General features: G+C 34.4%; 2 protein-coding genes across 4 annotated transcripts; both read right to left on the bottom strand.

The window, feature by feature from the left end:
- Nucleotides 1-218: 218 nt before the first annotated feature.
- On the bottom strand, nucleotides 219-6,020 carry LOC114730827 (protein ABA DEFICIENT 4, chloroplastic-like). 2 transcript variants are annotated; one of them, XM_028917943.1, is made up of 7 exons: nucleotides 6,016-6,020; nucleotides 2,529-2,593; nucleotides 2,036-2,195; nucleotides 1,707-1,807; nucleotides 798-926; nucleotides 607-695; nucleotides 219-508 (listed from the first exon to the last, which is right to left on the bottom strand). In XM_028917943.1, the coding sequence occupies exons 2-7, from the start codon at nucleotides 2,577-2,579 to the stop codon at nucleotides 358-360; spliced, it is 681 nt and encodes a 226-aa protein (XP_028773776.1). In that variant the 5' UTR covers nucleotides 2,580-2,593; nucleotides 6,016-6,020; the 3' UTR covers nucleotides 219-357. The 2 variants fall into 2 exon arrangements, with proteins under 2 accessions (XP_028773776.1, XP_028773774.1); XM_028917941.1 differs by lacking the exon at nucleotides 6,016-6,020 and having other exon boundaries at nucleotides 2,529-2,636.
- Nucleotides 4,542-10,583, bottom strand: LOC114730813 (caffeoylshikimate esterase-like). Of its 2 annotated transcripts, XM_028917928.1 has the most exons (8): nucleotides 10,282-10,583; nucleotides 9,162-9,191; nucleotides 8,852-8,978; nucleotides 8,611-8,757; nucleotides 7,640-7,770; nucleotides 7,063-7,200; nucleotides 6,638-6,736; nucleotides 4,542-5,098 (listed from the first exon to the last, which is right to left on the bottom strand). In XM_028917928.1, the coding sequence occupies exons 1-8, from the start codon at nucleotides 10,423-10,425 to the stop codon at nucleotides 4,886-4,888; spliced, it is 1,029 nt and encodes a 342-aa protein (XP_028773761.1). In that variant the 5' UTR covers nucleotides 10,426-10,583; the 3' UTR covers nucleotides 4,542-4,885. The 2 variants fall into 2 exon arrangements, with proteins under 2 accessions (XP_028773761.1, XP_028773766.1); XM_028917933.1 differs by lacking the exon at nucleotides 9,162-9,191.
- Nucleotides 10,584-13,887: the final 3,304 nt, after the last annotated feature.

The following is a 13,887-nucleotide window of genomic DNA, read 5'->3' as shown; positions in this document are numbered from 1 at the left end:
TTATGAGGTTTAAGGCTTTCTTAGTTTAATAAAATATGCTAGAATAAGTAATCAAAGTAGATGGATACACACACATCTGCTCACAGTGGTACTCAGCTTAAAGCATGAGATTTTGAAAAGGGCTTCTAGTTATACATGACAATGCCAAAACTGGGGGGAAGTATTAATTGTGCCAGTAAAGCAGTTATTTTCTTTTAATTAATGACATGATCCACACAAGAAGGGGTTCGATACTTTTTTCAACTTGTAATCAAAGTGATTAAGTACTAATTGTATCATGGGGTTATGGAAGAGCTTCTGGCAACAGAAGGCAGACTTTTCTGTACTGAGAGTAACAATTTGTGAATAGGTACGCAACTATGATTCTCTGTGTGTTTCTTTGATGGCATTTTTGGTGATTTGTTTGGTGATGAAATGGGAAAGAACACCAATAGGGCAGAAGAAGAGGCAAAGAGAAACTGAATGGCGAGTCTCAATTTGATTCTGCAGTCCATCATGAAAAACCTGCCTGCATTCACTTGTAATAATGTAATAATGTAAGGATGAGCATGAAGAAAGAAAGAATCATCAGAGGGGGAAAAAGGGAAATAGCAAGAAAGAAAGGACCTGGCTGCAAAAAGGTCTATAACCAGTAAGTGAATCCAAGCAGAGGCTAAAGTCATCTCACTGGAGAACATTTTTGTTATACTGCTCAGCTGTTGAGAAAAACGGAACACTATTTTTTTTGAGATATAAGGACTCTGAAGAACTAGTTAAAAAGAAAAAGGAAAAACTGAAATTGATTGATGAAGACTGACCTCCGGTAAGAAGTATTTGCTTGCAAAAAGGAGTTGAATCGTTTCAGGAGTCCAAGAAAGGCACAGCAAATATGCATACACAAGGCCAAGCAACACAAACGGTATTCCACTTTCCATTGACTTTTTGGTCTGCACTTATGAATCACATGCAGCAACTAAACATCCATACCCTTAATATATATCTATATCTTCATATAATATGATAGAATTGCTTTGGCTAGCTAGACCTATAAAATGAAAATTAGCAAGATACATCAAATAGGAAAATCACTTTCTGCTCTGCAAGTTTCCTTCTGTCTCAGAGAAAGATAACGAGCATTGGAGTACCTTAGGCTTTAGGCTTGATGTGAGTCTGACCTAAAAAGGAATGTATTGAAGACTGTGTGAATAGCCAAAGGCTTTCTAGCCTAGTAAGGTTGACACTCTCCTGTAATAGGAGGTCGGGGTTGATCCCACTTGTAACTTCTAGCTGTGAGTACTTGCCCCTTTGATTTCAAAAAAAAAAATTGTGTGAATCACTTTTTGGGGCTTATATTAGCTACTGGTGTATCCTGGGAAGGAGAGAGACTTATTTTGCAAGCTGGGGGTGGAGGAAGATCATCTTTCTTCATCATTTTTAGTTTCAGTTTGAGTGTGTTTTCTTGTGTTCCTATGGTTCTAACTTCATTTCTTGGGAGGAAGAGTAAGCCAGAGACAGTGTTGTTTCTTTTCTGTCTCTGTTTGGACTCTACCATAATATAAAAAAGTGAAATAAATCGCACTATCCATGAATTGTAAAAGCACGAGAGCCACACCAGTTATTTCAATGAAGCCTCCATGTGATCTTATCTTCCACTTATCAATAAGCTAGCTAGCTAAAGTCACTATCTTTCTCTTATAGCTTAATCTGAAATACGGTAAGAAACATACTATCTCTGATTTGGGAGCTAAGAGCATGAGTGTGTAATATGGAAGAACTGCTGTTGTTCCCATTGTAAACACATTGCTGGCAAGTTCAGAGCTTGACAACCCTGCAACATTTCAACATTAGTTATAAACTTGTACTTTCATTTTTTCTCAAACTAATTTATCTAATTTATAAACTGATATATAATCTAACTTTACACAGAGGTATTTTAGGAAGATCATGTCGTGTTTGTTATCTAACTTCCTAATCTACCTAGATTAATTAAGTAGCTCTTATATCAAGAATGAAAGATAATATATCAGAAGTAGATGATAAGTATGAAAAGGATTACATGAAGCATAAACTCCGCTATGTTTTTGACAAAGTTTAGATGTCACAACTTTTGGCTTCAAAATGACTTTGGATCCTCCTCTGAAACTCCAGTCTCCTCCCAACTTGACCCTTCTTCTACAGAACTCAGCACCACTTCTTACAGCACCAAAATGACCAATCTACAAGAAACAGAACCTTACTTGTATGTAAAATAATTATGTATTTGTAGAAAGAGTCACATACAGAATTATCATATGACTCAAATCCTTTTTACAAGATTGATATTGTTCATAGTTTTTTTAACTCTAGTTACATCAGATACTTTATGGCATACTGGAAAAGAACACTGTTATTACAATGAATCAAATTTAAAAGCAGAGCTGATTCAAATAAACCAGAGAGATTCATCCAAAACCATTCCTAAAGAAAAAGAAAGAACCCAAATCCAAAAGACCTCAGGGAATTGAAAACAGAACATTCAAAACATAGTCTTGGCATGAGGGAAAATGTACCTTTGATGTTAATGGAGAATAGCACAAGGAAGAAGAAGAAGAAAGGGCCATAACTGAAGGAAAAACTAATAACAGACTTCACCACAAGTTCATAGTTTTAAGGTCGAAAAATGAAAGTGTTTTTGTTGTGTTTTAAAAGTTCATATATTTTGTTGTGTATAGGCACTTACATAAATGGTGGGAGTTGAGTGGACGGAAGAGAAAACAGAGCACCGAAAGCAAAGTTAACCAAGTTTAGCAAAGCAACCTTTATGCCCCACTTGCATACCCCACCTTTTCTTTTGTCTCTTTTGAATTTCACTATATTTGATTGGAGTGAATGCTAACAATGGAAAATAACATAATCATGAAAAAAATAGCGTTTTTTTTTCCCATCCCAACCACAAGTTTTTATATTTGTAGACCTGATTCAATTAATATAAGTAAACATCTTTTCTAATTTAGTCATACTGTTTGGCCCCGTTTTGTTCATGAATCATTATAATGGAAGGCATGTGATAGGAATGGGAGTGTGGATTCCACCACCTATTAGCATGTTTGGCTTTCTGTAATAAAAAAAAAAAAGTATGTTTGGTTTTCAATTTTCTACATTAAAAAAGTTCAGGAATGTGGGTTCCATCAAACTTTTGATGGTTTCAGGCCCAAAAATAAACTTTTGACGGAAAGGAGCAGTCTTTGGAACGGGATGGAAATTTACATTGAGACCTTAACATATTGCACTCCTTCTATTCTTAATATAAAACTTAATTAACTAATTTCAGTAGATTAAAAATATTAGTTAAATTAGTTAATGTAATATTTTTTTAAACACTCTAATCACCTTCCTTAATTTCTTTCCTCCTTTCTTACTTGATTATTATTCAGGAAATATCATTAGGATTAATTTAAAAAAAATTAATAAACATGTGAAATAAATCTTACATATAGGACCAACATTAGCTCTCAAATTAAGTCTTACATTAAAAACCAGAGGGGTATTATTTAATTTATTTTGGTTTTAAAATTACAATTAAAAATATTGTTTTTAAACTTGATAAAACATTAAAAACATTTTCCCCTCAAGAGTTTGCATTACAGCGTTTTTTTTACTAAATTAAGTAACATTTAAAAAAAAAAAAAAAACAAGTGATAAATATTTAACATATTTTTATACCATAGGTATTATAGTCCTTTGCTCGTCTCTCCTCATTTTTATGTTGTTCCGTCCAAGCCAGTATACAACAGCAAAATACAATATTCATGTTTTATATAACAAATATTTTATTCCATGCAAACACTTCTCATTGTTCCTTTTATTGAAAGCAGAATAGTATTATATGCTCCATCGGAAACAATAATAGGACCAAAATATTGCATCATTACATAATTAATAGTTATATCAATAGATTGATATTAGAGGATAATAATTTAAAACCCTATTTTCATCTACTTTATGGTTAATCGTATAAAATCTGAATTAATGTCTTTACAAATTCAGTGGGTAATCTGATGTTAACAACATTTGCTCTCAACACACTGAATAAACCAAGAGAAAATTATTTGGGATCTCTCCATGCATAAAATTCATTATCCATGTCAATCAAACAATATCCGGCTAACCAAAAAAAAAAAAAAAGTTTATGCATATCCAACGTCCTCTTCTGATCCTATTTATAAGCAAAGAAAGAAAGTTTTTTTTTAATTCTATTTATAAGTCACTTTATTAAATTTTTACCATGAATGTACTATTTTTATTCATTTATTATAGTATAGATTTTTTTTTTTAAAAACGTATATATTAAAGAGGGATAAAGTTGAAAAATTACTATATTTTAATAGAGAGTTACTACAGTTTAACATTTTTTTAGTCTGTATGAAACATGTTAGAAGTGTCTGATAAATATGTTGGAAGTGTCTGATAAATAGGACTAGAAGAGTACATTCAAAGGAAAGGGTCAAGGAAATTTTCATAAGAACTGTCAGATAGGCTTTATTGTTTCTCCCACCATAAGTATATAAAAGGCATTATTCATATGTACTATAACTCCACTTCAAATCCTATGTAACGCACAACCCATAATCTTTTTTTTTTTTCCCACGTAAAGATACAAACGTAAGACCACTATCCCATCAAATACGATCTAATAACCGTCATAAAACAAGCTGTAATAATTGGCATTATACTTCATCTCACACCATGCCAACCTCCTGTTCTTTAATTTTCCTCTCTCTTTTCCCTCTCTTTTTGATCACATCCGAGTTTTTCATATATACAGATTTCCAAGGACCTGAGAAAATTATAATGCTCCCATTCCAAATGGGTAATTATTTACCATTGCATCAAGAGATACAAAGAGAAATGGATGAAGATGAAGATTTTATGAGCAGTGCTGGTCAAGCCAAGAAACGATGTCATTGAAAACTTGAATTATGATATCATCAGGCTCACCCTCAAGAAGAGAATGGTAAGCATCCTTGTAAAGTTTGAGTGTCTTGTCTGAACTGCTCGCTTTCTCATACAACGCTTTGCTCACAGAAGGATCGGTCACAATATCAGCTTCCCCATGAAGAATTAACAATGGCAAAGAAACCTGCAAGGCAATTACACCTTTGATATGTGAATATCAATAAATTTACAACACTATATTAGCAAGGCTGTGCTTCAATCTCAGTTTTCAAACAACATTCATTACTAGAACTTACTGGAATATGGATTAAAAGCCCTAAGCAAGTTAACATTTTTACAGGTGCCAATCTGGTGGCAAGGTATGGAAATTACAGTAAGTACACTGATCTATTGTACATCACAGAAGCAAGTTATAGTTGAGTGTGGCGAAGGGTTCAACTAAATTGCAGCATTCTAAGAAGCATGCAGATATGTTCACCGCATTGTTTCATAAGATTTGGTCAATTTAAGCACACGATAATTTAAACGAGGTTGCGGCTTCTTCAATCTAATACCCAATAAGGACCAGCATTACGTGGGATGAAAATGCACATGTAAAGGATCGCCTAAAATCTCGCAGTTAATTTTAACTAGAGTTTAACGTTTTCATTTTAGTCCAAAGTTCAAAAGAGTGTTTTGTTATATACTCCTCTGGTCCTTAATTTAACACATAATTAACTAATTTGAGTAGATTAAAGATGTTAATTAAATTAGTTAACATGATATATTTTTTCTAAAATAACCCTAAGCATCTCCCTTAATTCCCTCCGTCCCTCTCCTACTTTATTATTGTTAGGGGAATTTCAATAGGGTTAGTTTGTAGAAAAAATTGATAAACATGTAAAATAGGTTTTACATATAAGACCAACATCAATTTTCCAATCTGGTCCTATATTAAGGACCGAAGAAGTATCATGTAATTAGGCCTTCACTAGGCAAAAATAATTTTTGGCACACAACAATTGTGAAAGGGAGATTCGAGTCGTATCATATACTACTTTTTCGAACTTTTTTTCTCTCTTGAAACTTCTTATCCGATCTAAATGGAGCGGGGAAATAGACCAATGAACTTGATACATAAGAGAGATCAAGAAATACCTGTTATCAAAATCTAATAGGAAAGAATCGGGTAGAATAGACAGAACAAGACAGAAAAGAGAGCGCGCATGTGACGGCAGATCCACAACAAACATGGTTTCTTTCTACAATAAAAAAAACTTGGCCCCCTCTAATATCCTCAAGTCCTTAGATTTGTTCCTCTGTGCAGTTTAATCCTTTAGATTTTGTAACTCACCGCACCTTCATTCTTACATTGGTCCAAATTGTATATTCACTCTACAACAATAAACTAACTCAATATGCATGAGTAACAAGTTAGGAAGTTTGAGGGACTAATTGGTATATAGGAATATAAATCCTACCACTGAAGCTTATGCTGGTAAATTTTTCAGGGACAACACATTGTATATTTACTCCTGCTTTTCTACCAGTAAAACTTTCCTATATCAGATATTGCCGCTCCAATTCACGAAAAAGCAGCAGACCTTTGGTGTCTCATTTTCATGCCAGGCATGAAACGTCTCCCAAGATGGTTTCACAGTCAAGAAAAGTTTGTGCATATAGTGGCAGTTTACTGGGATATTAAATAACTAAAGAAGACAAGTTGCAAGTTCAGCATACATACTTCTTCCAAGTGCTGTTCTATTTCTTGAGTAGTTTTAAGCATCTCTGCTGCAGTCTGCAAGCGTGGTTTATCTTTGTAGGCAACAACATTATACGCTGTCTGCAGAAAGATATTAGGAAATTTTCAGAAGCATAAGGTATATGCTAGTTGTTTGCATAAAATTGAAGGATAGAAATGCAGTTGAAAGCCGGGGCAAAAGGATAGAAACCACCAATGAGCTTTGGCTCACTGGTATTGGAGTTATCTCCAAGGATGAAGGATCCAAATTTAGATCTAGTTGAAGCCAAATTAACAAACAAAAGAAGGATAGATTCAACAAAGTTCAGGCACCTTAAAATTAGTGCATTAAAAGATGACTTGATAAGACTAATCAAGGTCTTAAAATTTAGTTAATTTAGGAGATTGTTCAAGTTCAAAGTACAAACCAGTTCTCTCTTCTTCACATCTCTAAATGCTGCCTCAGCTAGATCCTTTTGTGGAACTAACTTACTCTTTGGAAGGATATAAGACATGCCAATCAAAATCTGAGTGAGCAACCATGGTGGAACCATATCATCTGCAATCTATAGAGAGCTTCTGGTCAAAAAGAGATTAAAGCAAAAGGGGATATTCCATTTTATCTCCTTGAACTAGAGCCTAAATAGAAAAATGGTACATGAACTTCAATCTTCAACAAAACACCTACCCGAGACTACAATGAAAATGTTAAAACTTCAGCTATAATTAACTGCAAGAGGCCACATAGCCTCCAATGCCAGCATGCTTATCCCAATCCAATGCTGGTCTTTAAATAATTTAAGTGAGGAGGCAGCCTCTAGCAGTTAACCTCAACTTATGATTAATGTTTTCATTTTAGTTTAAAGTTCATGGAGATGTTTTTCTACATTAAGTTTATGCACCAGTTATCCCATTTGGCCTTAGTTCGAAAGGATAAATGTACTTCCCCCAAACAAAAGATCCCACCAGAACTCCTTAGCTAGCTGAGTTTCTTGGAAAATTTACTTTGCACATAGGTGCAACAAGAATGGCACCGTCCCATGCCATAGGCTGTTTCAGGTGTATCTTTAGAGCAACGGCTCCACCCATAGACTGTCCAAAAAGGAAGCTTCGAAGAGAACGGAACTCTGGGTTTTCTGTCATCAAGCAAGCGAACAGTTTTCCAACAGTACAAAAACATTCGCACTCCAATCACTTTAAGTTGATTAAAGTGTAACATGAAAACATAAACAGATCATTTGCTTAACATTAGGGAAGAATGAAGACTAACTGTTTTGTGCGTAAAGATTATAATTCCAGGCCTTATCATACAAGTTCCATGTTAATACAGATAATGACAGTTCTGGGAAGAAAGCTCAAATAATTAAATTATCAGAAACAACTAGAAGATTTTAAATGGGTCATCAAAATATTTCCTTGCTTACTCTTTTACGTTCTTGCAATTACAGGAGTAACATCAATCATTCATTGTCAGAGATTATCATAAAATGTGACTGAGATCACCACGAGTTTAACCTAAAAAAGTTTCAGGTAAAGTTTCCAGAAGTTAAACAACAAACCCTTTAGCCACCATACATTTGCTGAATTACAACTCCCCTCCTTCCCCACACCCTCAACCGAAAAACAAAACAGAAGTGAAAAGAAAATTCCCTTGTGTGCCAACACTTTCAATGTCAAACATTTACTTTTCCCACCGAAATCACCAAAAAAAGTCTTTTTCCCATCCCTTTAATGTCATAATTCTAATTTTAAGGCGAGTCAAATCATATAAACTATTTTTAGAAGGAAAACATGAGATACACAGAAGCTATTTGACAGCACTATGCCTTAACTTTCTGTCTACTATGCTACAAAACGCCAAGTTGCACTCACATGAAGAAACATAATGCCGAGCTACACAGACAATAGTACTTGAATTTCCTGACAAAGTTAATCAAAAAGTATTGAGCTAGGGTATCAATGTTGAGTTTGATTACCTTTGACTTTCGAATAGTGCTCAATGACATCATCAACAAGCCTGTTGAAACTAGGGATATGGCAATGAAGACCTTCTGAAAGACCAAAGCCTGGATAATCCATAGCAAAAACTCCAAAACCAGATAATGCTAGCTTTCTAGCTATTCCTGTAAATATTTCATGGTAAACACAAGTTGGTAATTTACAATGTAAATGTGAAAAGATACCCGTATCTTCAAGTTTTTAATATCAGATACATGCCTTCAAAGAAAAAAGTGCAAGTGTCTCCATAGCCATGACAATAGAACACTGTTGCCTTTGGCTTAGATGCCTTAGGAAGCCAACTTTTAGTAAAGATTTCTATACCCCTTGAGTTCACCTCATATGACTGTTACCAAACACACCAGGTGATCATCACATGCATCAAGAGGGGAAAAAAAATCAGCCTAGCAAAAATGGACAATGCTAGGGTTTACACTGATTAAGATTACATATATACCAATCCCCCCCTTAAGAGTGCTGTAGAAACAAACCAAATTTTCATGGAACTGCTCTAATCCAGAGTCCTTACCTCCTTCGTTTTTACTTGATCACATGGAGTCTGCAACAGCCAAACATACAGAAATCAATTCTAACTTTCTAATAAAATAAAACATGGCCAACTTCATGAGCTGTAACCCCCTTAGATATAATGACAGTTGCAGCGAAATCTTAAAACCATGGGATATTAAAAAGGACAAAACATTGGTATAGACTTTAGGTGTTTGTTATTAGGTTCTCTAACAAATACTTGGATGCTTAAACAAATTCCAGCCTTATATTTTCATTGGAAAACTTGATAGTAGACAACTAAGCAAATTTACTTTAAGTTTAATCCTTTTGGACGTCATGGGTTTTTAAATGCATGGCCAAGGGGGGAAATGTACAAACTCCACTGCACATGATTCTGCATGTGATCATGCAGAGAGCAAAACAGAGTAACAAGGCTATAAGACTAAAGTCAACAGGAAAAGAGCAAACAAGGACCCGATCATTTCAAGAAATATGAAACGTCTCAGTAATTTCCTAAATTATTCTGAATGTTGGTAGTACCACAAATCAGGACACACAAAAGACCATACAAGTACAACTCCGTCTTTGCACGTCATTGGATGGCTTCCTACCTATAGATCAATGCTGCATGGCCACAATTTTTTTTTTTTGCTATTCTTACTTTATTACGATTGATGTAGACTACTTTACAGATATATGCACATGTATATAAGATGTGGATCCTACAAAAAGAAAATTATGGTTTGGCCTACCTATTTTCACTATAAGGATCAACCCAAGAACACAACGAAATCTTCCATAAACTATTGGGCAGTTGTATGGCATTTACTCACGCATTGACTGGAACTCTCCTTTCATCTATCAACCTATATCTACATTAAATATCAATATTGAGGTCCACAAATAGTCTTTTCAGAGTTGCAATGTCAATGTCAGGTGTTCAACTAAACATCACTGAACCAATCAGTAGTATACCCAATTAGTAAAGAAATAGAATCAATACAGTTCATCATAGAAAAAAGATATCAGTATTCATACCCCAGGAAGAAAGATGAAAAATAAAGATTCAAAATAGGAAACAAATTATTGATCAATTCTAAAATATTTGGGGAAAAAAGGAAAGAAAACCAAAATCTCACCTTAAACAATATATGATCAATTCCAAGCTGAATATCCTTGAAGGCCTCACGAGCCCTTCTTCTAGAGGGAACTTGATCCATTTTAGCATCCAGAATCTTCTGCAATTCATCGTCTACTCCCGGTAGCCTCTTCCTCGGGGCCATTACTTGCTCTCTCCTCGGCTTGCTCCTTCAATAGCCTTCAACTATACAATACCATTCCAAGACTTGGGTTTAGCTTAATTAATACACCCAGAAACAGAATCGAAAGAAAGTCACATCACACACAGCCAAGAAAGGAAAAAGAAAGAAAAAGCAAGCAACTTCACCGCGTTTGGGGAATCATAATAGAAGCAATGAGAACAAATTAATGAAAGCACGAGCAAGTGGTGGCGCCCGCGCCAGCAAAGTCTTGTGGGTCCCAAGCAAGAAAGAAACGAATTTTCTTCCCCCACAGTAGATATTTACCAGGGAAGCAGGACGTAGTGTGTAAGCAGCAGCGTGTACAGTGGGAAAGAAGATAGATGATAAAGGGGCTGGTGATGACTCAGCAGCGAACAGTCATAGTCTCACACAAGAGAGCTGCCTGCGAGAATAAGTGAGAAGCGTGTGGCTCTTTGCTTTATGTTTTTTTAAGTGGAAATTGAATGCCCTGATTCCCACAAGTCATGCATTGCTGACGCAGAGTAAGGCTCACAGCGTTTTCTATTGGCTCGTCCGGCTCAAATCAATTGTATCATGCTCCGGAGTCTAGTTTCCAGAACGACAGCAACAGAGGATGATGGCATGGTTGTTTCGCGGAGTGGGGTCATTTCCCCTTCAAAGTTTTTTTAATTAATATTATTCTCTTTACATTTAAAATTGATCAAATTTTAGTGCGTGTAATTTCATATCGTGGTTTTTGTGTTTTCTATAAGACTTTTAATAAGCATAGGAATCAAAATCAAAACCTATTAAAATATAAAGATCCAAATCAAAACTTATTACTTGGTCAAAAAAAAAATCAAAAATATTAAAATTATAGAGCAAAAATCACAAATTCAATAATTAGTTATATTCAAACTAATTCCTTTTAAACCTCAGTTTGAAGTTTGAAATTGTAGGAATTAAACATCACAATGTAAAAACCCCAATAACATTTTAATCCTTTTAAAAGTTCTTGCAATAAAAAACAAGTATTGGTCTTAAGTAGATAAATTGGGTACTTTAAACATCATATCCCGATTCAATCGGTGTGCATGGAAAAAATTATTGGAGGTATCCTTAATATATCACCTGATAATACCTAAGATATAATATTTACCATTCGGGTGAAAGAATACTCGAAGCAACAAACAAAAGTATTACAATTAAATTTTACAAAAAACTAAATTGCGAATGAATTTATTTGGGTTAAACTTTTAATTAGAAAATCCCAAAAACATCACTATGAAATTTCTCAAATTCTCAAATCAAACATTGTTTATATACCGGAATAGTAATTGACAATATTTGAAAAACAAATGACAACACATTTTTGTAATTATTCCTAATTTGAAATTTTAAAATTTTAAAGATATTTTTTTGAGATTTTCCTTTTCAATTATTCCTTATATAATAGTTATGATATTTAAATATATCAACTTTCAAAAAGTTTAAAATAAATTAAAATTTGTTATCGTTAATATGAAAATTTTGCATATATTTTAGGCCTAAAGAAAAGCACAATATAATTTGAGCACTTCTTAAAAAGAAAGACTATAGCCTATGTTTGGTAGGAAGAAATTGGAGACAAGAGGATAGGAAGAAAAATTTTAATAAATTGATTTAAAAAAAATTAGAAAAGTAAGGTTATAAAATTTTAATAAAAAAAGATATAAGATAAAAGTAAAAAAAATATTTAAAAGCTTTAAACCCTTTTTTTATTTTTCAAATCAACCTATTAAAATTTTTCTCTCCTCCCTCTGCTCTATTTCCTTTCGTGCCAAACTACCCTAAAACTAAGACTGCCTTGTTAAGATGCATATTGGAAGTAGCATCTTGCTCGCTGCTCAATTCGGTCTCCACGATTGTTTTTTCTTTGAAATTACAACCTGTATTCATATGGAAGATTTGAAAGCATCGCAATGCTTGAGCCCTTCCTTCCGTAAGGAATTTTGAAATGGGCATGACGCCATTATATTAATTAATAACTAAATTTTTAAATAATTTTTTTTGACACAATGAAAAAAAGCAACACACCTAAACAAAAAGAAGAAATTAATCTAAAAGAGGGATCTCCCAAACTATCTTTCAAGCAAAATTTCTAAAATGCACCGCGCTGTAATACAATTAAAAGAAGTGGATACCTCTTTAACTAACAGCAGCAACATGGTTTAATTTTTTTAGAAATATGCTGAAATTTCAGATCCTAAGAGAAGCACATTAATCTCCGTATGTCCATAAAAATAAGAGTGCAAGATTCTTCGGTCTTGTTTTTCAGTAGCATGTCTATTAGAGTCTTGGAATCATTTCTAAAATGACCCTCCTGAATCCATAATCCCAAGCTAACTTGAGGCTTCTGAACACAGCCCATTCTTCAGCTTCAAACACATTACATTAACCAACCTTTTGAGTGAATCCCACAATCCATTGTCCCATTTGGTTTCTAATTAATCCCCACAACCTGCTACACATCGTGAAGCTGAAACAGCACCATCTACATTTACTTTAACCCATTGATTCGGTGGAGGTTGCCAAGAGGTAACTTTTAAAATAGAATCATTTGGTTTAAGAAGAACAGGGTCATTCATGCATACAAAAGACTTCCAACAGCTCGGAACAGTAAAGACAGGATCAATAGGTTATTATAATCAACTTCAAAGCAAAACTTATTCCTCCAATTCCAAAGAAGCCAAACTGATACACCCTAAAGTAGGTTCCAGCCAAAGTCCATTTTAACAGCTAACTCAGTTGACAGATTTTGAGCTATGCAATCACGTAGAGTAGCTGAAAAAAAACAGACAAATACCTGGGTTTGACAAGAGTGCACCGCATCCTTTTTGCATATGAACAATCACGTAAAATGTGCAAAGCATTTTCCACTCCTCTGTCGCAGTAAGAACAATTAGCAGAAGTAGAAGACCATGAATTCCAAGCATTGGTAGGTAATTTACTGTAAAAGGCAATCCAAGAAGACCCTAATTCTTTCTGCACCTTTCCAACTCCAAATAGATTTATAGACAGAGGTGAAATTATTAGAGGGCTTATAATCAACTAAATCATGAGCACTTTTTATGTGTAAAGTACCATGAGCAATCGCTTTTCAAGTCATAACATCATTCCCAGTTGCTGCAAAAGGAGGTAGAATGGCTATAAGCCGCTATACAACTTGGGAGTTCACTGTATTTGCAAGTCTATTATAACCCCAGGTGCCATTTAGCACCCATTCAGCCACTGTGCTTCTTTCCTCCTCTATAGTAAGAGGTCTCACACACATATCTCCAATTTTTGTATCTTGGAACAACCAGTAGTCATTGAAGAAGCTCACTATCTCACCACTCCTAACTTGCCACCTTGTACCCTTTTCAATAAGGTCTTTTTTTGACAAATGAAATGCCAAGGCTTAGATTCACCTTTCTGTACATTAAACAAATTCTCTTCCCCTCT

The sequence above is a fragment of the Neltuma alba genome, unplaced genomic scaffold, assembly GCF_004799145.2.
Source record: "Neltuma alba isolate B1F8T4 unplaced genomic scaffold, ASM479914v2 tig00002515_pilon, whole genome shotgun sequence".
NCBI lineage: Eukaryota > Viridiplantae > Streptophyta > Magnoliopsida > Fabales > Fabaceae > Neltuma > Neltuma alba.
The sequence above is the reverse complement of the archived record's forward strand: the minus strand, read 5'-3'. Positions and strand labels throughout refer to the sequence as shown.

Coding starts and splice junctions, on each gene's coding strand:
- LOC114730813 (XM_028917928.1), bottom strand. CDS start 10,425: ATGGCCCCGAGGAAGAGGCTACCGGGAGTAGACGATGAATTGCAGAAG. Junction 9,192..10,281: donor TTGATCATATATTGTTTAAG/GTGAGATTTTGG, acceptor TGGCTGTTGCAG/ACTCCATGTGATCAAGTAAA. Junction 5,099..6,637: donor TAGAACAGCACTTGGAAGAA/GTATGTATGCTG, acceptor ATTGCCTTGCAG/GTTTCTTTGCCATTGTTAAT.
- LOC114730827 (XM_028917943.1), bottom strand. CDS start 2,579: ATGGCCCTTTCTTCTTCTTCTTCCTTGTGCTATTCTCCATTAACATCA. Junction 2,196..2,528: donor ATTCTCCATTAACATCAAAG/GTACATTTTCCC, acceptor TGTTTCTTGTAG/ATTGGTCATTTTGGTGCTGT. Junction 927..1,706: donor TAGCTCCCAAATCAGAGATA/GTATGTTTCTTA, acceptor TCATAAGTGCAG/ACCAAAAAGTCAATGGAAAG.